The 23,855-nt window shown below is 33.2% G+C and overlaps 1 protein-coding gene across 1 annotated transcript; it reads right to left on the reverse strand.

Annotated features, from left to right (window-relative positions):
• Positions 1 to 1,273: 1,273 nt before the first annotated feature.
• LOC106127466 (uncharacterized) lies at positions 1,274 to 17,951 on the reverse strand (the record flags this gene model as incomplete). The annotated part of the gene is made up of 12 exons (XM_013325545.1): positions 1,274 to 3,922; positions 4,063 to 4,221; positions 4,329 to 4,444; positions 4,547 to 4,698; positions 5,819 to 6,008; positions 6,327 to 6,494; positions 6,748 to 6,879; positions 7,552 to 7,702; positions 7,957 to 8,145; positions 8,379 to 8,525; positions 15,944 to 16,135; positions 17,630 to 17,951. Coding segments are annotated over 12 exons (4,425 nt in total), but the record flags the coding sequence as incomplete, so codon positions are not given.
• Positions 17,952 to 23,855: the final 5,904 nt, after the last annotated feature.

Here is a 23,855-nt window from a genome sequence, read left to right on the forward strand (position 1 = left end):
AACTTTACTCTCTTGTATAGACCTTCCACAGAATCTTCCACTTTTATAATAGCTGCAAGACTGCTAATAATATTTAACTCTATGATTCTTATAATACAAACTAAAGGAACCTGAATTGTAATAAACACATTTGAAACATAAAATTCTCTCGTGTTTTACCTTCCTGATACTTTTTAGTTCAATCTTAAAAGTTTGAAATATTTTCTAACTTATTCTCATGATAATTATAACTACCAAAATATTTAGAGCAAAATTACATTGTAGTGCCAAAAATATCACTATGCGAAACTACTGTTGTATACTTAGAAAACAGATATTCCACAAAACAAGGCATTTATTACTGGAACCGCTCTCGACGACAAACACGACTCACTCACATAAATAACATTTGCAATGTAATTAACAGTGCGGTGAACCATTTATCACTTGTTCTACCTCCGACTTTAACTTTATGTCTGTAAGCAATCAAACATCAAATGTAGCAAATGTCACAATGTTTTTTACTTCTGCATTAAGATTAATTACTATTATAATTAATGGCACGATCCCTTCTTCATTTGTTATTCCTTGATCCATGTATTCAAAAAGACTTAAACCTGCATTAAAAGTTAATTTTATCTGCTCTTTTCGTTACGTCGTTTGTAAACACAGAACACACACCAAAAATATTCATGCGTGTGCCTTCTGTGTTTGTAACTTTATACCTTGAATACATATAAAATGAAAGAACCATAAAGTAGACGCTTACAACCTTACGATACGAGCTGTAACCATAAATTATTACGATCACTTTTATGTGTATCATAATTTTGTGTTTTATACTATTTCATAAAATGATGACATAAAGAAGCTTAATTATGTAACGTATATAACTAAATATAATATGTTTACTTTAAAAGTTCAGGGGTACGTTGTATCGAACGTCAATTATGTCCGTCCGATATGTGCTGGTTGCGTCATGATGTTTTCTTTCACCGTAAGAACTTCGAATAAATGCACATATGTTATATGAAAAGACACATTGGTATAGGACAGAGGTCGTGTCCAGTTAGGCCAAACGCTTAACAACTGCGCCACAGACCCTCTCGAACGTCCATTAAAAGGAGGGATTGTGGACATGTCGTTAAACTTTCTGACGTGCCAGTTTTTCATCAAGAACCTACTAAGCTTATTAATGAAACAAAAAACTCAAAAAAGTCTCCCAGAAATTAAAAATAAGGAGGAGAAATGTTATAAATCAAATTCAAAAACTATGGAATATAAATGTGTTTATTTCATAAATGCATTATAGTAATCACTTGTAACTATCTCTAGTTATAAATTTAGGTACATTAAGGAATTAATACGTACAACACTTGTGTAGTTAAGTAACACTAGCAGTGCAGACTTACATATATTTAGAATCCTGTGAAAGATTACTGTTTTAAATCAACCTTTTTTACAGTCCCTGTACTTGTCTCTGTGTCATTGGAAGATCCTGAATTAGAATGTTCTAGTTTTGTAGTTGGATCATTTCTAAAACTATCGCTTTTACAACTCTTTAAAGTTTTGTTTAAAATTACTGTAGGATTAATTGTCTTTTTTTGCTTTACCTTGACAGCTTTTTCCAGAGGCTTATTAATACTTTCACTTCGTTGCTGGAGCTTATTCAAACCAAAATTTGGCTTAATTTTTGCCGTTCTTTCTGTGTCACTAATACCGGGTAGAAAGAAATCTGATACACAAATATAATCTTCTTTAGGCATCACCTGGACTGTATTTAATTTTACAGGTACGATTTCTAGTCTTTTTTCGAATATTGTTTCTGGTCCCTTGGAATCGAATGTTACTGAACTAGTCGGTGATTCCACTCCTCCCACTAACTCTTGAATAAGTTTATCTTCAGCGAGATCATCAAGAAAATCGTCTTCTTCATCTTCTATGTTATCTTCTGAACAAATAGATGTAAATGATTTAACAGATCCAGTTGTGTGCGAGTGAAAATCATCAGGTAATCTAACTCGTGGTACATTTGTAGATATATCAACCTGACTATGTGAAGGTTGTATTAAGATTTTTGTATCTGAATTAGTAGGGACATGACTAGAAGCTATTATAACTTTTGGGTATTCCCGTCTATGGTCAGCGTGTTCATTTATGCCGTAAATACTTTCAAACGATTTTTTTGAGTTTTTAAAATCATCGTAGCACGTCGAAAGGGATTCTATATTTTCATAATCTTGTACTGACTTTGGTTCACAATTTGTAATGTTCGTCTTAATGCCGAACGAAGAAAATGGCTTAGAATTTTGATATGCTAGTCGACGTTCCAATGTTGTAGTACGTGGTGGAGGTTGGGGCGGAACTCTTGGTTTATCGAAAATATTTTCTGAATTCCCTTGAAAATTTCTAAATGTTTGCAGATTTGTAGGTTGTAACGATAGTCTTTTTTGTGCTTTCGGAAAATCTGGTAAGACTTTCGGGAAATTTCTTCTTTTTATAATCATTAGTGATTCCTCTGGTGATAAGGGTTGTAGTTGAACATCGTCTTTTGAAGTAACATTTATGTTATTTCTAAATGTAACCGGAGGTAGAATATCAAAGACGTTAGATCCCGAATTCATTTTCTCCCTCATCAATAACTCGTAATTAACGTCGGTTACGGGATCTGACGATGAATGTTTATGTGATATTTTCAGCGGCGTTTCTTGTTTCAATGACAATGTAACGACATTAGTAAAGGTCTTATTTTCGTTTTCTTTTATTCCTTCGCATTTGAAATCGCCTTCAGTTTTTGATCGTTGTAGTTTGTTTTGTCTCGAGTCATCCGTCGTATAATCAAGTGACTTAGAAAATTCTATAGGTTCTTGTTTTAAAACAGAACTTGTACGTGCAGCAGGAGTAGCGTCAATTGCCACAGAAACTTTCTTCGACTTCATACTATCAGTCCCTTTACTCTTCAGTGAATCGTTTGACTTTGCAGTATGCTTACTCACCAATGATTGTTTGTTACTACCTATTGATGAGTGCGAACCTAATGCAGACGTAGATGTAGTTTTTTCTGAAGTTTTGGTTTTATTGTTACGGTAATTTTTCGATAGCGAATTCTTTGGTGATACACTGTCACTTATGTTCAAACCATCTTTATTATTCTTTTTACCATCTGATAACAATTCCTCAGATCTTGTAAATGGTATTCTAACATTGTTGCTTTTAGCGGTATCCAATTCTGAGTTAGATTTTCTAAGTATATTTGGAGAACACCTATGCATGACTTCATTGGCTATCCAATCTCTAACTTTAGTGTTAGCGTCTAAAGTACTAGTAGACAGATGTCTTCTCAATTGAAATCTTTCACGAAAACCCCCAGAATCATCAGATTTTGGAGTTTTACAGGGTTCTTGTTTCTTTTTATTTTTCTTACTATTTGTGCTACCTCTCATTTTATTAAGACCAATAGTTTTGATAACGCTACAACTATTTTTAAATGTTTTAAGTGCACTTTTATCATCTTTGGAACATTTTTGTCCAATAACATCGACTTCACCAATATCGGCACGAGAATGTCGCGTTGTTTCCAAAGTCCTTTCACGCAATCTAATTCTTCGCTTCTTGAAATATAACACAGCACATATTCCGACATTAACAGCTAAGAAAAGAATTCCCAATGTAACAATAAGAGTTACGGTCGCGCTGGAAGTTTTTACGGGCATGTTGTTTAATGTCGTAGGCTTAGCAGTCGTCGAATAAGTATTGTGAGTGACTTTTTCCATTAAACCGGGCGGAATGGGCCTGGATGGTGTTTTTATTGACTGTATTTCCCGATATATCATATTCGTATCTGGTCTATGTTCCGGTTGTGAGAACGGACGTATTTTACCATAAGAAGTTGAATAGTATGGTGGATTACTTATTTGAGGTGACCATATTTTTCTTATAGGATCTGAAATAAAGTTTTATGATCACTTTTGGGTTGACTTCTAAATTCTTGGGTCGTATCTTGGGTGTATTTATTGGAAAATATTAAAACTGGCGCATTTTTTTTTAAATAACTCGAGGATTTTTAAATTAATATTATCATACCTATAATCCTATGTGTAGTTTTAGGTCTCGATGTTGTTGGTTTTGGTGTGTACTCAAATAAAGGGTCTATTACATATCTTTTTGCTTTATTAGGTAATGTTTCCAGCCAAAATTTTGTAAAGTTTTTTCTATATGAACTGCTTATAGATGGTGGAATGTCTGCAAAATTCACAACAAATTATATTTACAAAGATGCATACAACTAAAGAGGGAAATGTTAGTCATTTTGGACTTAAAAAAAATGCAAGAACTCAAATTTGAATTACCTAATTTTAAGTATGGTTGCTGCGCTTCTGTGTATTCGGGCCATTCGACATTGTAATGTGACCATTGCTTTCGATCCAGAGAGTAATATTCATTAACGCTTTGTGTATTTGGAGATCTGTGTAATTAACAATTTAATTAATAAAGATATTTCGTTTGCCAGAATTTTTTATCAAATTATAAAAATATTGTTTTTTGCTAAATGTAATCGAATATTTACCCGTTTTTAACGAAGTTAGTCCATAATCTCATGACAACTTCGCTAAGTAATTTTTCTTGGGGAGTGTACTCAGTATGGAAATGTGAGTTGGCACCTCCAAGAGGGATGCCTAACACGTAAGGCATTTCTTCTCCATGAACACTTTTGTTTAACTGCAATGTTTTTTAACAAATATTAGTTATTTATGATTTACTTCTATCTTGTGTTTAGAATCGTTTGACAAAAATAATGAATGGTTCAAGTTAGACTTCCAATGTATAAAATAACATCCTTTTCAGCAGAATCAAAACTAATATTTGTAATAAATTTTATTAAAAAAAATGTAGAGTTTTTATAAATTACAAATAAAACAATACAAGTGGTAGGTATAATTATGAAAATGTGCTTCATAAAATATTTGAAAAATATATAAATTGCGGATAAATATTTTCTACTAATGAAAGTTTTCATAAATATATTCAATAGCTATACAAATAATAATCAGGTTAATGGCGCTGCTTCGCGAGATGAACTGATTAATTCAAGTGGACTATAAACCGACGTGAAATTGATATTTTCACGAATTAATAATCAGAAATGTACGATGTATTTAAATTCGCATAATGCTTGATAAGTTTACAAATTTATTTAATTTGCTCTTTTAATGATTTGGGAGGAAGTCACATGTGATATGAAATCTATTAACCAATATAATTAAGTGGCAAGTATCTTCACTTAGGCCATAGTCAACCATGCTGGCCCAGTGCGGGTTGACTTCACATATATCTTTCATTTTTTTGTCAGTTATATGCCTAGTCACCCCTAACATAGAGTAGGCTCCGAGCCCCTCAGTGGGATGTGTAGTGAGCTGATGATAAATGGATCCTCATTTGCATTATAACTAATATTAAATTATTAGTTCAGTAATGACGAAGATATTAATTAAAATTAATAATAAAAATGTATTAAAAAGCAAATTGCATTCAACTTATCCTATTAGTCAAACTTTATAGATCAAACACACACAAAATATTAAACATACGTGTACATATAATCAATCTTAGCTGCTTCCATTTCATCTTGACGATGACAATTTTACTAATATTATAAATGCGAATGTTTCGATAGATGGATGGATATTTTAAGTTATCTTTAGAACGGCTGAACGGATCTCGATGATATTTGGCATACATATAGAACATATGGAAGAACACATAGGCTACTTTTTTTTTAATTCCGCGTGGACGGTGTCGCGGGCGACTGCTAGTAAGTGATATTTAAACAGCCACTTACCGCTGCGTACTCTGTACTTATAGAATTATGTCCAAACACATAGAAGTACGATTGTCGATTGGCTTTTGACTGGTAATTCGCAAAACTGATCATGGGAGCTAATGTCCTCGCGTCACTGAACAAATCAAGTATGACGTCACGATTCGTGTCCACATTCCAACGTTGCGGGTCCGCCTTTGACTTGGAGTATCTGGAATGATAGAGAAAAAGATATACAACTTTCTTCTTTTTATTACAGAAGTTGGCAAACGAGCAAACAGCGATCACAGGGCTTCACTGAAACAACCACACTGAAGTAACCTATGCTCAGAAACATTTGCAACGCGTTACAAGAAGACAGAATCGATGAACCTTTGGCAGAGGAGATAATGAACAGACAAGGGATACTTTAAATCTTTTTTATATATCGTCTTCCTCTCCAAATCCACTTCCTGGTCCCATAATCTCAGTATTACTTTCTCTTCCAGAAATACCAGTTCTAACTATATTAGAAACAAATCATACTTACTGTTTAAGTATATCTTTAACTGCTTCTTGTTCGGCACCTTCAAAAGTTATTTTCATATATTTCTTTATGAAGTCATCTCTTTGATTTTCCAAAATCCCAGAGTCTAATTCTATGACACCAAAGTCATGGTAGCTCTCTAATTCTGTTACACCACTTAGTAATTGATATCTGAAAAAGTTTATGTCGAGTTATATGAACTGTTTTATTTATATATTTAAAGTTTTATGAAGAGCAAGAAAAAAGAAAGCTTAATTCAAATATGCTATGATAATATTCTTCAAATATACATCTACAATCTACAGCATATAAAAATTGTTCTTTTGTACCTTTATTAAAAGGAAATGAAGAAAATGAAGTGATTCTGATCGCAGCGTACTAACTTTTAAATTGAAATATTGAAGAAAAAAGTTATAATTCTCACTTGCTTAGTAAATTGGGAAATGATTGCATTGTTTTCTCCGGTTCATTGGGCACGAAATATCCGGCGACGCTAGGACCGAGCGGCGTTTCGAATTCTCGAGCCAGGATTTGTACTTTCTTTATATCAGATAAACTGAAAGAGAAAAAATATTACACAAATTTATTGAAAGAAACTATTTCAAGATCGGCAATGTGTTATCTAGAAATAATAGATGAATCATTTTCAAATATCGTTAGATTATACGATATTACTTCCCAACCGAGGGGCTCAACCACGCTGAACCTGTGACTTGGATATCCAAACAAATTTTTGGATTATTTCGCAGATGCATGGAGCACAATATTACCCTTCACCCTAATTACAATAAATCTATGCGGTAGAAATAGAACATATTTTTTTCTTAGCTACGCTTCAATTCTTTAGTTAGGGCATAAGGAACAAATTATGTACATCTCCAAATTTATACGAAGCTGTGAGATGTCTCACAAATCTTACCACAAAGGAAGGCGGAGTGTTCGTCGGCTAATGCATAATTTATGTCGAGCTCTGATTCTTATAGTTAGGTTACGATGTTACGAAGCATATCTACTCCATATCTTACCTAACTATAGAACAACGATCTTAAAATAATAATAAATAATATAAAAGTGATATCGCTTCAAGGTTAGCTTTCAATCATAAAAGCTTGTAATAGCGTTAAGAAAAGAATAAATTTTAATAAGCCTAAAAATGGTTGAATTTGGGTCAGATAAGCACTGAATTGGCTAAAATAATAATATTTTTATAAGTACAACGACTACTTACGGTTTGTTCTGCAAGCACGTCATCATGTGCTTAGAGGTGGGGTTGCAGCCGAGGCCTTGAGCGACTTGCAGCGTGTACTGCGCGGGGTCCCGAGTCATCGCCCAGTCTGACAGCGCCGAACCCGACATCAGGATCGCTCGGTGGAACAACGCTGTAAACAGTTATATCATCGTCAACCTGCATTAGTCCGTTTGACATTGGAATTCTAAAATGCTTCTATATTTTCTAATCCATGCTTTAACTATTGAACTCTAAACTCTTTAATCGCTATATTAATTACAACTGGCTGAAAAGCAGTACAAAAACTAGAAATCTCCACAATATTATTACGAATTGTATTTTTATGTCTTAATATATTGAAATTTAATCCAGCACTAGCTTTTTCCTCCTAACTTCAATATTTACCGTTAGAAATGGGTGAGAGCATGAGAAAGTTGACGCAGGCAGCACCAGTGCCGTGTCCCATCAGTGTGACGGAGTCAGGGTCACCGCTTAGGTCCTCGATGTTGTCCTTGATCCACTTGAGCGCAGCTAGCTGGTCGAGCAGACCATTGTTCCCGTACTCGTGCTCAGTGAGACTTGGCTTTACGAAACCTGGAAATAACAAAGACTTTATTATTCTTATTAGAAGTAGCAGCAACCAAAATAACACAGACATAAAGTTCAATAATTTTGTATTTCGTCTAATTAGTGACTTGGTATAAACTTTAGTTCTGAATTTAAGGTCTGAGATCGGAGTAATGTATCTCCAACACTGATGTTTCTCGTATGTATGCAACAATGAGAATAAGTTTTGGCAGTGGAAACTCATACATTAAAATACCCACCTAGTATTCCGAGACGATAGTTGACAGTGATAACCATAATATTGCCGTATGCGGCAAGTATTCTGCCGTCGTAAGGGTTCCCTGAACTCCATTCAAAGGAGTCGCCGTGTATAAACACTAGCACGGGGAATTTCTTTGATTTTTGTTCTGAGAAGAAAAATAATTATAACTTTTAATTTTAGAATATGATACGTTTGCATTTTTATATAATTAACATATAAAATAACTATTTTTATAAAACGTACAAACTTTTAGCTATATAACTTGTGGAGCTTTTGATTGAGAAGTGAACCGACGTGTGAAAAAAAAACATGGGATTGTCCACATATAAAAGTTTTACCCGATATAAAATAAATTGTCAGAGTTAGGAACTAAGCAAATAAAAGTTAGATGATGTAACTTTACTCATATAAGAAGAGCTGAGTTGGCATAAGTCAAATAAATGGGGAGCCTCCATTACGGGCATCTATTACGGTCCCTCCATTTGGCCGGAAAACGTTTCTTATGAGGTAAATTTAGCGGCGAAGTAAATTGACCGCTATTTGTATCGGTTGCAAAGTGGAGAAGTTTCACCGAACGTCCGATAGTCGGAATGCTTGATGAACTTTACTCCAATGTTTGTCTTATATAAATATTTGATTATACGTCGGTCAACCTTAATAATGATTGGAATTGGATTTACAATATCATTCAATCGTGTTTAGGAATGCAACTTTCAATAGAAGACCCGAAAGCGACGTAGACATCGATCCTTAACTCGAATATAAATAAAAAATTTAATAACTTTACTGCTTTTCCCATACGGGCAGGGGATTGATGTGTAAACTAGGGTACCCTGGGTGATGGATCATCTGTTGTACGGAACCAAAAACCACAGAATATTTAATTGAAATTTATATAATATTACAAATAATTTGTTACGAAAAGACAATTTTAAGAATTTATGGAAATGCTATTGAAAGTTACAGTTAGTGTGCGTGTATGTGTTCGTATTCCGGCTGATGTGCAAGTGTGTTTGTACAACTTATTTATATGTGTTAGTTTAATCATTGTATAGAATATCATCTGTTTGCACGTAATCTAACTCCTACTATAGGTACCATGCAAACAAATGGATCGGGTAGAACGGGAAGAATGAAAACTGTATGACAAATGTAGTTTTTTGTTTGTGTCCAGTTAAAATACTCAGTTATTTCTGTTAGTGTTCATGTTTATTTTTGATTCATTCAATAATAAAACATGTAACACGTAATGAAGCTATTGTGTATAATTACACGAGTTAAAAGGATTCCTTGCTAATGCATTTTGTGGTTTGATTGTTTAGAGAAGATCAAAGGCGCGTTTGAATGAAACTCGCCACTCGGAGTTATGGTTCTAGTTTGATATAACAATGCTTTAACCCCGACTGAAGCTGTCCGATTCAATTCAATAATCATTTATAAATTTTCAAAATTAAATCATTGTGATAAATTGTTTATTTTCAAGGTTACTGTTCTTTAGTAAAAATTGGAATGTCTGATATTGATAGTAAATATAATTGAACATGTTTGAAATGAGAAAATACAGTTTACGGAATATATTATTATAGTTTGTGACATACATTACATATTTTCGCACCAGCAAAAATATGACATTATCAGTGGCACCATCAACTTTGGTTTTTTGCTTTCAAATCACACGAAAGTTATATTTTAAGAACAACGCCATCTATGTGATGCTTAAGGTTTTCATTGAATTTTCAAAAATGATTAGATTTAAATATGTTGCTATTTGTCCCTAGATGGCAGTTAACTATATTTGATTAGCAATTTATTTTGTTTACAGATTTGTTATTTTTAAAAACATAAAAGGAAACAACATTTTTATTGTAAAAAAAATTGGGTTATTTTTAAAATATCAATATGAAATATAAAATATAAATTTAATTTTGAATTTTTTATGAAAAACAATGCCATCTGTTGTTGTAAATTTGAATTACAACAAATATTTTGTATCAGTCACCAGTTAATAATTTCACTATTCACCAACAGATGCTGCTTTTCTAGTTCATTGTATTTTAAAACTACGTAGCGCGGAAGTATTCATTACTGTTTGAAAATAAAATCGAAAATTTGATTTTTATACAAATGAACAAACGCATGGTTCTTAGTATCGATAATTTCAATGTTATTAATTCAAATAATCAAATTCTAACTTAAAAAATCTGAGTATTTAACTACTGATATATATATTCTGTCGTTAAAAACATTAGTCGATCGACCTTCGGATTAAAAATGTTAAGTAGAAATGTCGCGATTAATCAAGATTGACTCGAAATCTGAACGATTTTATTCGAAATAACAATTGATTCCAGAACAAACAATAATTTTAAAGTCAACAATATTTTCCAATATTAATAAAAAATAAAAAAGATCGCATGTAACGTGTTGATTGACATTATAGACACGTGGGTGAAATTGAAAAAGTGTACATTTTGTGATAACAATAACAATTGAAAGGCGCTCGCTTTGCCCATAGCTTTTATTGTAGCTAAGCTTTTGTTCAAAGCTTCCATTGTACGCGGGCAGCTAAATAGAAAATTCGCTTCCATATACGATTTATGGCTAACTTCCGACCTACCTTTTGGATACGATTCAACTTGCATGATATATTGAATTAACAATTTTGTTCTACTGTAATAAATAACATTATGAATATATAAATAATAATAGTGTTATCGTTATATGAAAAAGGTAATCTTACTTCTTACTAATAAATGCAAATGTTTAGATGTATGGATGAATGTTTGAAGGTATCTCTAAAACGGCTGAACAGATAACGATGAAATTTGGCATAGATATAGAACATAGTGTGTAAGACCACAAAAATTACTCATTTAGTTTTTATATAATTCTGCGCGAACGGAGTCGCGGCGACATCTAGTTCTAAATATATTAATGTCAGTTTTGTGTGTGGATGATACAAAGATAAAAGAAGACATAAGAAAATATGGATAAAATGTAAGAGAATATACGTAAAAAAGGAAAGAATTTAGATATAAGGGCTAATAGACACGTAGAAGAGTAGCTTATACGTCATATGCCGATCTTTCATACGGAATAGGAAAGTAACGTTAATTATGTCGGACACTTATCATTTGTAATAGTTTTAACACTGTTTCAAAGTTTCTAAGTATCAAGAACTGGCTGTCGCTCGCGACTTCGTCTGCGCGGAATGAAAATATTCTATGTGGTCTTCCAGATTGTTCTATATCTATGCCAAATTTTAGCAACATCCTTCCATCTATTCAGACATCATATTAGTAAGATATAGTACATCTAAATAAAATTTACGTGTAATTCATTTTAGTGTTAGTTAATATCAGTCAACGTATCTTGAGTAACAACTATAATAATAGTTTATTTGTATCATAAATATAGGAGAGCTGTTAAAGTATTTTGTGGCGCCAATGTATAGATCGATTCACATGTTTCCCTGTCTATTTATAAACATTTCCGTCGCGGTCGTGTGTCCAAATTCTTAACGCGGGCGAAAATAGATGTCGCTCTTAACAAGTTTTGTAAGTGGGGTAATAAAGGAACACGGCCGTTTATCTTTAGAAAAATTTTTAATCATTTAAACTATAGTGCTGTGGTCGTGCTACTTTAGTTAGTTACTTTGAAGTGTGCGGATCGAATCAGAACGGAAAAAATATCTAGGAATTTTATACAAGGGAAATATAATTCCGCGACTTCGTCCGCCTTTTATATCCGTAATTTTATTTAAAAATACGTCTTCCCGGTACCAAATATATATTTTACATTTCTAATGTTATAAATGCGAATTTTTAGATGGTTCGATGGATGATTTTTAGAAGGTATATCCAGAAGGGATCAATGGACCTCGATGAAATTAGGCATAAATATAAAACATAGTCTGGAAGAACACGTTTTTTTTTTTATTCCGCACGATCAGAATCGCGGGCGACAGCCATCACATAAAACATAGATTTTTATTCATTAATGTTAAGTCTGAGTTTAATAATCCTGGTAGATTAATAGGGAAATTGTGGGTATTTTACCTGCAAATCTGAGAAATATTTCGAGAACTATCACATCTGCCAAATGGCACTAATAGTGCGGTGGACGTGCCCTCATTCTCAAGAAGTCGTTTGCCCACACGTGGGTGTGGAATTAGCTTTACTTTACTTCTAATTAAAAACTTATAATGTGATATATTTGAATGCTATAAAAATATAAGATGCTATCTGAAAGTTACATCATAACATAGATATAGGTAATTATAGATGTGCCTTACTTTATTAAGCTTCCTAGCTATGTTTTGGATAAAATCATGCTTTCTTTTACGCTCGTTATAAACAACAGGAGAAGCAAAAGGGCACCGCGACGCGAAACATTAGAAATTAAATTGATTTAATTATTTGCAGTGACCCTGCTTATCAAACAAAAGTAATCTTAATGCGAAACCCAATTTAATGTAAAACTCTTTGTTGCGTTTTCTCTCTGTATTCGTATTTCGGTGTGCTCTGAGCTTAACGTTTCGCTTCGCTTCCGGTTCGCTTTCGCTGCCGTTAGCTACAGTTACTCTAAAAATAAATACGACAAGGCATACTGTCAATTAGTTCAATCTCAATTCTCCGTTCAAATAACGATGTTGAGCAGTTGGCCGCAAAATAGCAACGTGACATGCGCTGTGTAAAATTAATGAAACCAAATGAGATTCAGATATACATATGTACGTAAATATTTTGCGTACCAAATACAATTGACATCTTACTAATATTAAAAATGCTAAAGTTTTGATGTTATCACATATCTTCAAAACGGATAAACCGACCGAGCGATCGGAATGCATAAGGAAAACACATACAATATTTTTTTTTATATCAAAGCGCCAATAGCCTAATGGTTAAGGGTACGGATTTCCGATCACAAGGTATGGGGTTTGAATCCCGCCATTCGACTATTGTCGTAAACCATATCCTAGCACAAGCTTAGAGCTTAGTTGGAATGGTAAAAGATATATTAGTAAATTTACTAAAAATCTACTAATATTTAAAAAAAAATTAGGTAGGTTATTATAAATAAGTAAGCAATTATATAAACACACATTTCATAATTCCATTCCAATAGTAAAATGTTTTATTCATTAGCGCCAATTTTTAACTAGTCCGGCTCTAATTTTAGATTTCTGGATTATGGTCCGTCGTTGACAGTCGTTGGCATGTGTACTCTAGTTTGGTGACATGTTTCAACAAAATGGATACAAACACGAATTTATGTAGCATTTGTAGTGAAAAATATTTTAAATCTGCGTATTTTTGTCTAATTTGTTACACTTAAGAATTTTAAGAGTCACAGTTTGAATTTGAACAAGATTCGTAATACTCAACTATTTTAATGTGTACTTTATGGTGAAACTTGCTAAATTTATATGTATTTATTCGAAAATCGATAGATTGAATTAGTCATGTTTGAAATTGAAACGAAATTTTTCTTTCTGTGCATCCTCTTCATCGTTTAAAGGTAGGCAACGCATATGCAATTGCGTATGTCTATGGGCAACGGTCACTTCGCTATTTCAGCGATTTCAGGTTCAGGCCGCTCGCTCGTTTGCCACGTTATTCTATAAAAATATATACTATAACTTTCTAAAATCCTTTCGCATTCCTCATTCTTAAATATCTTAGCATGGTATTGTAAAGTAATTTAAACTTAATTTATTTAATATTGTATAGAAACGTAAGGCCCACAAATCTAAGTTCGTGGCAAGTTTTTTTGTATTTAGCCTAAGAAGAAATCTAAGAAAGGTGAGTACTTCAATAAAATTGAGGTGAAAGAAAATAATTCACTTCATACCTTATTTACAACATAAATATTTATTCTATTTTAAGAAATAGAGTTTCGGTGGAACAACAGAAAGATTGATTGGCGTGTATTTACTCTAGAAATTGGGTTGCCGGATCCATCGCACTGTTTTTTATAGCTTTGTTTGTCCAATACAAAAAAAAAACATTAGCGATGCCGGGTATTGCTGAAATATTTGCATCTAAATTAAAAAGGTAAACAAATAAACATGATATAATGGAAGATTTATCTATAAAGGTTTAAATAATTTTTGTTTTGTTTTATAATTTTTGTTACGAAATTTCATACTTTTCATTGATTAGCTAACACTAGCTTTTGCCTGCGACTCACTCCGCGCGGAATTAAAAACAAAACTTAATAAGTAACCTATGTGATCACACAGTGTTCTACATCTATGCCAAATTTCATCAAGATCCGTTGATCCGTTCTGGAGATACCTCCTAACAAACATCCATCCATCGAAACTTTCAAATTTATAATATTAGTGAGAAGTATTATAGAATTAACTACAAGTAAGCAGCGGGCAGTGTCCGTGAATGCTTAAAGAGTTTGTAAGGAAATGTTTGGAATGTCCGCTCTATAACATTTTTTTGTTCTCTTTGTATTATTGTATGACACAAGAATAAACATTAAATCTGTCAGTAGTATGTATTTTACTTGAAAGTACGTTGATATGTTTATTTTGCTCACGTCTTCACTATGATATTAATTTAAAATATTACACATTTTGTAGAAATAAAAATGAAGCGTATTTTTTTAAATAAGTTTCATTCGTTGCATGCAAATTTTCCACTAGGACATGGCTTATTAGGCTGCTTGAATTTCAAGCGAACCAACGAGTGACTTGCACATAGCATTTATTTTCACAAATGACCTACTTCGGAATGTTTGACGAGACTTCAGTGTAAGTTTCATTCAATTACTACTTTCATATGTTACGAAAAACTAGTAAAACATTATGTAGTAATTATTTTTAGACATCATTAATTACAGCGTCTGTGGCTCAGGGGTCCAGCACTTGACTTGCAATCTGCAGGTCTTGGGTTCGAATCCCGCCATGTACCAATGTGTTTTTCGATTTCCGATTTCCATATGTCCATTTATCCGACGTTCTTACGGTGAAAGAAAACATCGTGATGCAAGCTGCACATATCTGAGAAGAAATTCAACAACATGTTTGAAGCCAACCAACCCGCACTTGTCCAGCGTGGTTGACTATGGCCTAATCACCCTTAACTTAGAGTAGACTCCGACCCCTCGATGGGGACGTATAGTGAGCTGATGATGATGATGATGATGATGATTAATTACAATGCTTTGGCGCGAATAGCGCGCTTACATTGCAAAGTCAAGTGTCAGAATTATTAGTGAGGGGACATAGTTGTCGACATTTTAGTAAGGCTTGTGTTGTGCCAGTACACCGGCACAGTGTCGGATTTTCTTCCTAACATTATGAAGCTAAACTAGACATTAAATTAATTATTCCAACTCCTACAAAATTAAAATTAGTAAAGGAAATTAATTTTTAGGTAGAGAATTTCATTCAGTAACTAAAATGGACTGTTGTGAAAGAAAAGATAGGGATAAGGGAGTGCTTTCAAACAAAATGGCTGATAGAAATGTATGAAACAGTGTGTACATGAACATGTAATTATCAGACGGCATTTTTTTAGGTACAAAATTAAAAAAAACACTTACCTCTATAAGGAACGTAAATATTTAAATATAGACAATCTTCTGACTCATCTTTAAGGAATTGTTTCAGTTTGTTCATGTAATTCTGCCTTCCTAGTGATGGTGGATCTCCTTTCTTTATCACTGGCAATGATTGTGGACACACCGGCGCGAAACGAGTGGCCATTTTGATGCCTGACCAAGGTGGCGCACTTACTGCAATAACAATAATTGTATTTTTAACTTTATCTATTTGTAGATAGAGTTGATATTTGAATAGCAAAATTATACAACAGCAGATAATTGCTTTAAAACAAACGAACTACTACTCTGGTCGTTAGATATGCACTAAAGTATGATAGAGTTCAATAGAAGTTTCTAATAAAAATAAATATTAATGACTAACGTTTATTTTTTTCTATTGATCTGTTTTGAAATATGTGTAACAATAATAATCTACGTTTGATATTCTCGAGAATCATTCATGTATGATTTGTTTAAATAACAAGAAGAAAGAGTGACACCAGTTTAAAAACAATATTAAAACGTACACAAGAATTCATATAGGTTGTTAATTCCTAATCAAAGAAACTCTCATTTTCTTTGGAGAACTATAGATAGTTAAAGACCCTTGTGTTAGTTCTGTTATTATCGAATTAAATGATTTTACGTAATGCTTTGTGCGTCGGTTGCTCAGTGGTCAAGCACTTGACTTGCAATCTGCAGGTCCCGGGTTCGAATCCCGCCATGTACCAATGTGTTTTTCGATTTCCGATTCACATATGTACGTTTATCCGACGTTCTTACGTTGAAGGAAAACATCGTGATGCAACCTGCACATATCTGAGAAGAAATTCAAAGGTACGTGTGATGTCAACCAACCCGTACTTGGCCAGCGTTGTTGACTATGGCCTAATCACCCTTAACTTAGGGTAGACTCCGAGCCCCTCGGTGGGGACGTATAGTGAGCTGATGATGACGTAATGCTTTGAATTACAATATTTAAATGATCATTTGTTTTTTGTTGTGTTACAAAACAAACATTTCCGTCAAAGCTTTGTTTTTTTTTGTACTTTTTTAACTTTATACAATATTGTGTAAAGCAATGTCTACTTCACATAAAAATCAGACGTATTTTACAATTCCAATGCCATTATTATTCAGAGGTCTGAGTTTACTTTTCATCTCTATGTAAATTTTTTCTGGTGTCTAGTCCAAACGACTTTTTAGTAAGCATACTTTCATTATTTTTTGATATTTTAAGCCTTGTTAAATGTTTAATTTTTGCCTTTTATTTCCTAAACGTGATGAAGAATATTCTACGCGATTGTTTCTTGTTTATTCAGGACTTTTTTGTATATTAATGGTTTTATTAATGTAGGGAAATTTAAGGAAAAATTGAACAAATCTTGTATTTATTTAAAATAATTTTCTGTTTTATTTATCCGCACCAACGAACGAAGCGACCTCGCGTTTTTTACTAAGCAATGAGTGAGTGCCTTTGTCTCTATTCCCTTCTCTTGTTTCCATGTCTTCCTTCTATGCCCTAACTTTAAAAATTCTGTCTATATCTAGCTAGCTCGATATATCTACATATTCTTTATGATCTCAATATTAAGAATAGTTGTGTTATAATTATTTGCCTTTGATACGAAGTTGTGTCCCTCACTATGACAGAAATCACTTAAGATGACCGTGATAAGCATTTACCTGGAGGCATAAACCTCAAGGATCCAACCGGAGCAGCGGCGTAGGGTATACCTAAGAACATTTCCACTTGCTGCAGGTCGTACTGACGACCCGGTTTCACTATCAGACCCCGCAGTGCGCCTTGCCGCAGGTGATATTCTCTCGTCAACCTCTTCTCCTCATTCGCGAAGTTTCGTGTGTTGTCGTATATCTTCGCATCACCTTCGTTCACCATCGGTAATATGAGAGAGACAGCAACAAAAATAAACACACCGTGGCTTATAAATGGTGTCGCGTGCCGGGTCGAAGCCATTTTGTTTATGTCCGTCGAATTGCTCGCTTTTCAGCCCACGGTCTCAGAATAGTATGGATTTTATTGTTTCGTTTTGCTCTTTGGTTTTATTGCCTTTGGACGTGGACGTGAGTCACGCTTGAACCTGACACGACACTCGGAAAATATTCCGAATTGAATTTTCGTAATAACTAAAAAATTCTTATGTACTTAAAAGAAATTCACAATTTGGCTAAGTATCTTATTAATACTGCTAAATCACACAGTTTTGGTTTTTATTTTGTACTTCTAAACTTATTTAAATTTACCGAAAATTGTCAAAACAATATCACAGTACTAGAAAACACTTAACAAACTCAAAGCAATTATCGTCACTTTCCAAAACAAAATAAACATACTTCTACGACATTTCCGAACTAACTGCACATTAACTGGCGATTATTGTCTCAAGTCCGATCACTTTTATGTAATCAATAAACTATTTTTTCACGCATATTTTTGTTATGAGACCAGGCATCCAATATGACCAGTATACCGCGACCTAAACGCAGGCGCGCGCGCGACTGGACCGATTCCAAACTGTCGCACCCATCTAGTACCGAAATATTACAGAATGCGAAGCAGAGGGGAGAACATAACAGAGATACTGCAAAGCTAACACACTTGCGAACACTTTACATTATACTTGTACATGTTGTTCTATTTCATTAGTATCTGTTCTGAGTTCGCTATAAATCACTTCTGTTCCTGGTAGTACAGATGTCTTAATTATGTTTTTAATTTTAACCTTTTCTATGATCTCATTCATGTATTCTGCGGTTAAATCAGAGATGGTCTCTTTATTGTCATTACTTCACTGTTGGGAATTTATATCTTACGTTCTGATGAAATATTGTTTTAAATGGCACACATTTGTACGAAACAATTTGTTCCAGTTCGGAAGACATGGTACTTTACTTGTACTTTAAATAAAAATAACGCTATATTCAGTTTTATTTTTGCAGTTTTCTAAAGATGAAATCCAAAGCAATAACTGAAAAGGAAGAAAACGCTGAAGAATACTATTAACAGTCACACAGAAATGAATCCCTTAACGTTAACCAAAGAAAAGGAATTGGAAGAACTATCAGTATATAAGATTTTTATCTAGATCTAGCAGTCATTTTCTAAATGTTAAAATTATCGGCAATTTCTGGAGTTGCATATTTACCCAGAAACAAATTAACAAAATTATGACGCAAGCAAACGAAGTATAGAAAATGTTTATGAGCAATTTTATTTGTAAAGCTAAACTGAGAAAAAGTTTGCGTCGACTGAAAATCTAACTGCACTACTGCGTTTTAAAATGGCATCTTTACATAAAATTTACATTTCTCTATTCCAGAATTTTTCCGACATAGTTTGATTCTTTAAACTCCGTATAACATATACCACTAAATATGGTTATTTTATTATCGTAATGCTTAACCCAGAGTTGCTAATTGGTCTTTAATGGAGATACTGTAGAAATCTCATAAATACACTAAGAGGTTCTACTCCGTAAGACTCTGAGTGCGGATTACAGTATGTTTATTAATTGTTTGTATAATTATCTGAAGACAAATCATCGAACAGCATCTCACGTGCATGCGTTCTCGGGCACGCGCACTTATCCGGGCTGTTATTTCTGTCCTCGCCACGTGCTCGCGGTCCGCGCGGTAAACATCCGGACGATGCTGAGGAAGCGCTCCACTCTAAATTATCTCGTTAACTATTACGATAATTGTAGCTTCTAGTGTGTTGATTTTGTATAAATTATTACGTACAACAAAACCAGCAGCGGCAAAATAATTTATCGTAAGAGTGTGGAGCTAAAGTGCAACATTCATTAAACTTTTAAAATAGTATGCAGCTACAGTCTTTTAAAAAAATAAAAAAGCTAATATCAATTACACGACTATAAAATATATTCCTAAACCTAATGAATATGGGACTGAAGTAAATTTAGTTGCGGAAACTGTCAACGCTTATTAAAATAGTGTCACACAAAAGGAGGTTAGCGCTTGACAAGCTGTCACTGCGCACGTTGTTTGAATTATGGATAGCTTAAAAATTCTCGTCATTACGTTCCCTGTTCTAATTATTACTGCTTTTACCGCCTTGTAATGCTTAAAATTTACTTCATAAACAAAAGAAAGCCGTTTTTCTCGTAATAAGTGAAGTAATTGTCTTTCGTCAACTGCGTTATACCATTTTAGTGTTATGACTACAATTAACTCTATATTCATTACTAGTAACTAAATAATAAACGAACAATTATTAATTATTATTTTCATGGATCGTATATTTTTATTAAGTTCCAATGTCTGTAATTGAAAAACAATTTTCAAAATGTCCTTCATGTAAAATCTTTTATGAAAAAAGAAATCAACAATTGGTCTAAATTTCAGTGCGCCGCGATTCCAAGTAATCCGTCGCAGTAACGAGTTCCTCTTGTTGCTTGCATTTGAATCGACATAGGGAGAAATAAAGGCAGTGTTTCACTAATATTGCATACAAATATGTATTTCCTTTCTTGTGTGGCACTATATCACAAGTACAAGTAAAGTGAAGGTATTTTAAATAATAAAAATAATAGAACTATTTATCTTACAAACTTTTACGGTTAATCTCGTTTAAATTATTGTAAATTTATTATTTCCTTGACTATGATTATTTGAATTAGATCTCTTAATTCGTTCTTATATGCTTTGGTTTAATAAAGACTAATAAAACATGAAAACTTCTTTGATGATTTGAACATGAGTTATAGAAATTCTTTTCTCTAAGCTTTACAAACGACAAACGATTCGTAGCGATACGATGCGCCTAAAGCCTCGGAAAAACGTAACTCTAACCGTTAACAAGGGCCTGTGTGCACAACGCTCTAACTCTGTTTGCGTGTACTTTTTGCAATCGATACCTCTGGAACAGAGCAGCTGTGCCATCTAAACCCGATGCGCGGATGCCGCGTCTTTTTGCTCGCAATCGTGTGGATGGCGTTTATTTTTGGAATGACTCGAGTTATCCTTTTTAGTCTTGTGTTTTAAGTTTATTAAATGTATATCTGTATCAAGAACTGCGTTTTGGATTGTAATAATAAACTAAGTCCTTAGGAGTTACTACTGTGAACTGTTTTGATGTTAAATATTATTTTAGCATATCAGATGGGATATTATGGATGTTATTATTCTTGAGGATATTTGATATTTTTAGAGGGTAATGTAAGCTCTCTGGACGGGACTGTTGCAGCCATAAAATTTGGTATTCAAATAGCATTTGTAAAATGATACGGGGAAGTCCCAACGATGTGCAAACGAGATATTAAAACGCCATTAACGATCGCATAACGATAAAACAAAGAGAGAAGTTAAAATGGAACATTTAAGTAACAGTCTCGTTTTTTTTTTGTCTTTTTCGGGTCGTGTTTATTCAAATTAATTGCTTCTTTACGGCCTCGTTGAGAACGTGACGCTACGTGGCGATGAAAACTCGAATATTAAAATTGTTCTTTACTTTAGTTTTTAAATCTTGGATAGGCTTGGTTTGCGTTTTTACTATCGTAAATGAAGATATATTGTCTAATACAAAAGCAAATACACTTTTTAAACTCAATTTAACAAACTATTTTAACCTCTTTTATTTTTAGTAACGTAAATTCAAGTCTTTTTTTTATCATAAATGGAACACAACAAAGTAAAAATTTCTTAACACATTTTATGTATTTTAAAAGAAATTAAAATACGTAAAGAGAAAATTCCGTCTGAAAAACTTACCTAAATGAAAATAAAATAACTTTCAATTTTCCTTTCTGCTTAATGAGGCATAAAGTTGATGGATCGTTTGAAATTTATTGACGACTTCAATGAGTAATCGGAGAGAAATTAGCTGTACATTTTAAATTATTACTAAATATTGAAGACTCATGGACGATTTACTACAGTCTCGAGCAAACGAAGAAAATTGCCGACTTTTAGATTAAATTCAACTAAAATAAAACAAAGATACAATGATTTTCGATTTTCGAAAACTTCCTATTCCGAGAATCTATTTTTAGCATGCTCGTTTTTAACATACTTTAGCACTCTTAAAAGTTAAACAGTCTTTGTTTAAATTTCAAATAGGCACGAGTTGTAACAGCTTATCGTGTAACGGATCAGCTTCAAGTTATAAGAGATTAACCAAGTAGAGAAATACTAGAGATTCCCCCACAAACTCTAGTCATGAGTAAAAACTATATTTTCAAGATGCATACTAAATTAAGAGACATATGTGGGGGTGAAATGAATTGTGGCAATCCTCCGGGATGAAAAGGGTAGGCAGCTGTTGACATATGTCTCATATTATAAGAATTAATTTAACTAACATTTTTACACTTCATGCGTACTTTAAGACAGATATTAATATATATTAAAAACCAGAAACTGCTCTTCCTTACAATTTGTAGCAAACAACAAAATTACATTGTCCAATCTTAATTAAGCGAAGTTGTTTACTAAGGATTGTGTACAGAGGCAGGACTCGTTTCTGCCACGAGGTAGGTAAATTACGCTGTCCTGTATTTCGCAGTTTTTTGTCTCTACTAAAAAAAAACTATATTACTTTATGTAGAGTTTATTAAGTAAAAAAAGCTTTTTGTTAAGTATAGTTTTGACTTTTGGTGAGCTTTTTGTGTTCTGTAAAGAAGAAATTAACAAGTATGAATAACGAAAAAAAAATTACATTTTTTTACTTGAGTAGCATTTTAAAAATGTTATCGCTCTTTGTATTATGGTTTGTCTATTGTCGTCAAAATTAAAAAAAAAATACATGCGACGTTTCTTGTCCACCATTATTTTTTGTTATATTTATTTCAAATATATAAGACATTTTATATTTTCTACTAATGTAAGAAAGGAGAAAAAAATTAACAAACTCTTCCTGAGTCACCGAGTATTTCAAAAACATTTTACCCTTACGATATGCTGACGTTTTTCAACAAAAACGCTTTGTTTTTGCGTCGGTTACGTAAGGAATGGTAAAGTTGATGAGGGTACGAAGTGGGCAGTTTGTAAAACAACGTAAGTATATACGGCTTTAATATATAATGCCTAAATTATCTTTAAATCGTGCTTTGTATAAGCAGCATTTCGCTTGGCGTTTGGAGTTTGACTCGATTCGACGACTCCCGATTTTAGGTGTATATTTTTTCACGATCGTGTTTTGTTTTGTTATCTTTAGTAAACAATTTATTTGCCAGGATTAAAAAGAACACAATGTATGAATTCATTTTCATATGTTTCAAAGAATACCTTTGTATCACAGTCAGTCACAACGGTTTTCGATTTATAAAATCCATTCCGTCTGTGCATACGTTTGTGATTCGTATGTTATTGCAATCTGCGTGGCCCGGTACAAATGCATAGTTCACTTACTCCTGTTGGACTCATTCATGTGATATCCGTTCGCATTTTTACAGACGGAATACTCGTATGTATAGATTAAAAGTATGTATCATGTTACCCATATTGTTTGTACATCGATGTACGTTTGTGTAACAAATAAAAAATATTATTGAATATTTTTATATTGGATTTATTTTAAACTCTTCTCTTTTAATGGCAATTAGGAAAGGAATAGATAAATGTATTGAACGATTTGAAATCATATCATAATCAAGAACAGAGATATGGAAAAAAAACAAAGGTTAGTTAACAGTGTTTCATGGCATTTTAATTAATAGACGAGTAATTGCTGAGGTCTAAGGTAGATTTGTAATCTTATAGACTTTGTGTCAACAGAAAAGGATGTTCCATTCTTCTTCTTCCTCTTCGTCGTTACAGTCTTGTCAGACTGATCGTGGTCATCGAGTAGTTCCATTCTATAGATTGAAAAATTCCCCCCGATCGATCGGTGGGGCGATCAGCTCAACGGGAAACACTCACACATTATAATATT

The sequence above is a fragment of the Papilio xuthus genome, unplaced genomic scaffold (assembly GCF_000836235.2).
Source record: "Papilio xuthus unplaced genomic scaffold, Pxut_1.1 DF824655.1, whole genome shotgun sequence".
NCBI lineage: Eukaryota > Metazoa > Arthropoda > Insecta > Lepidoptera > Papilionidae > Papilio > Papilio xuthus.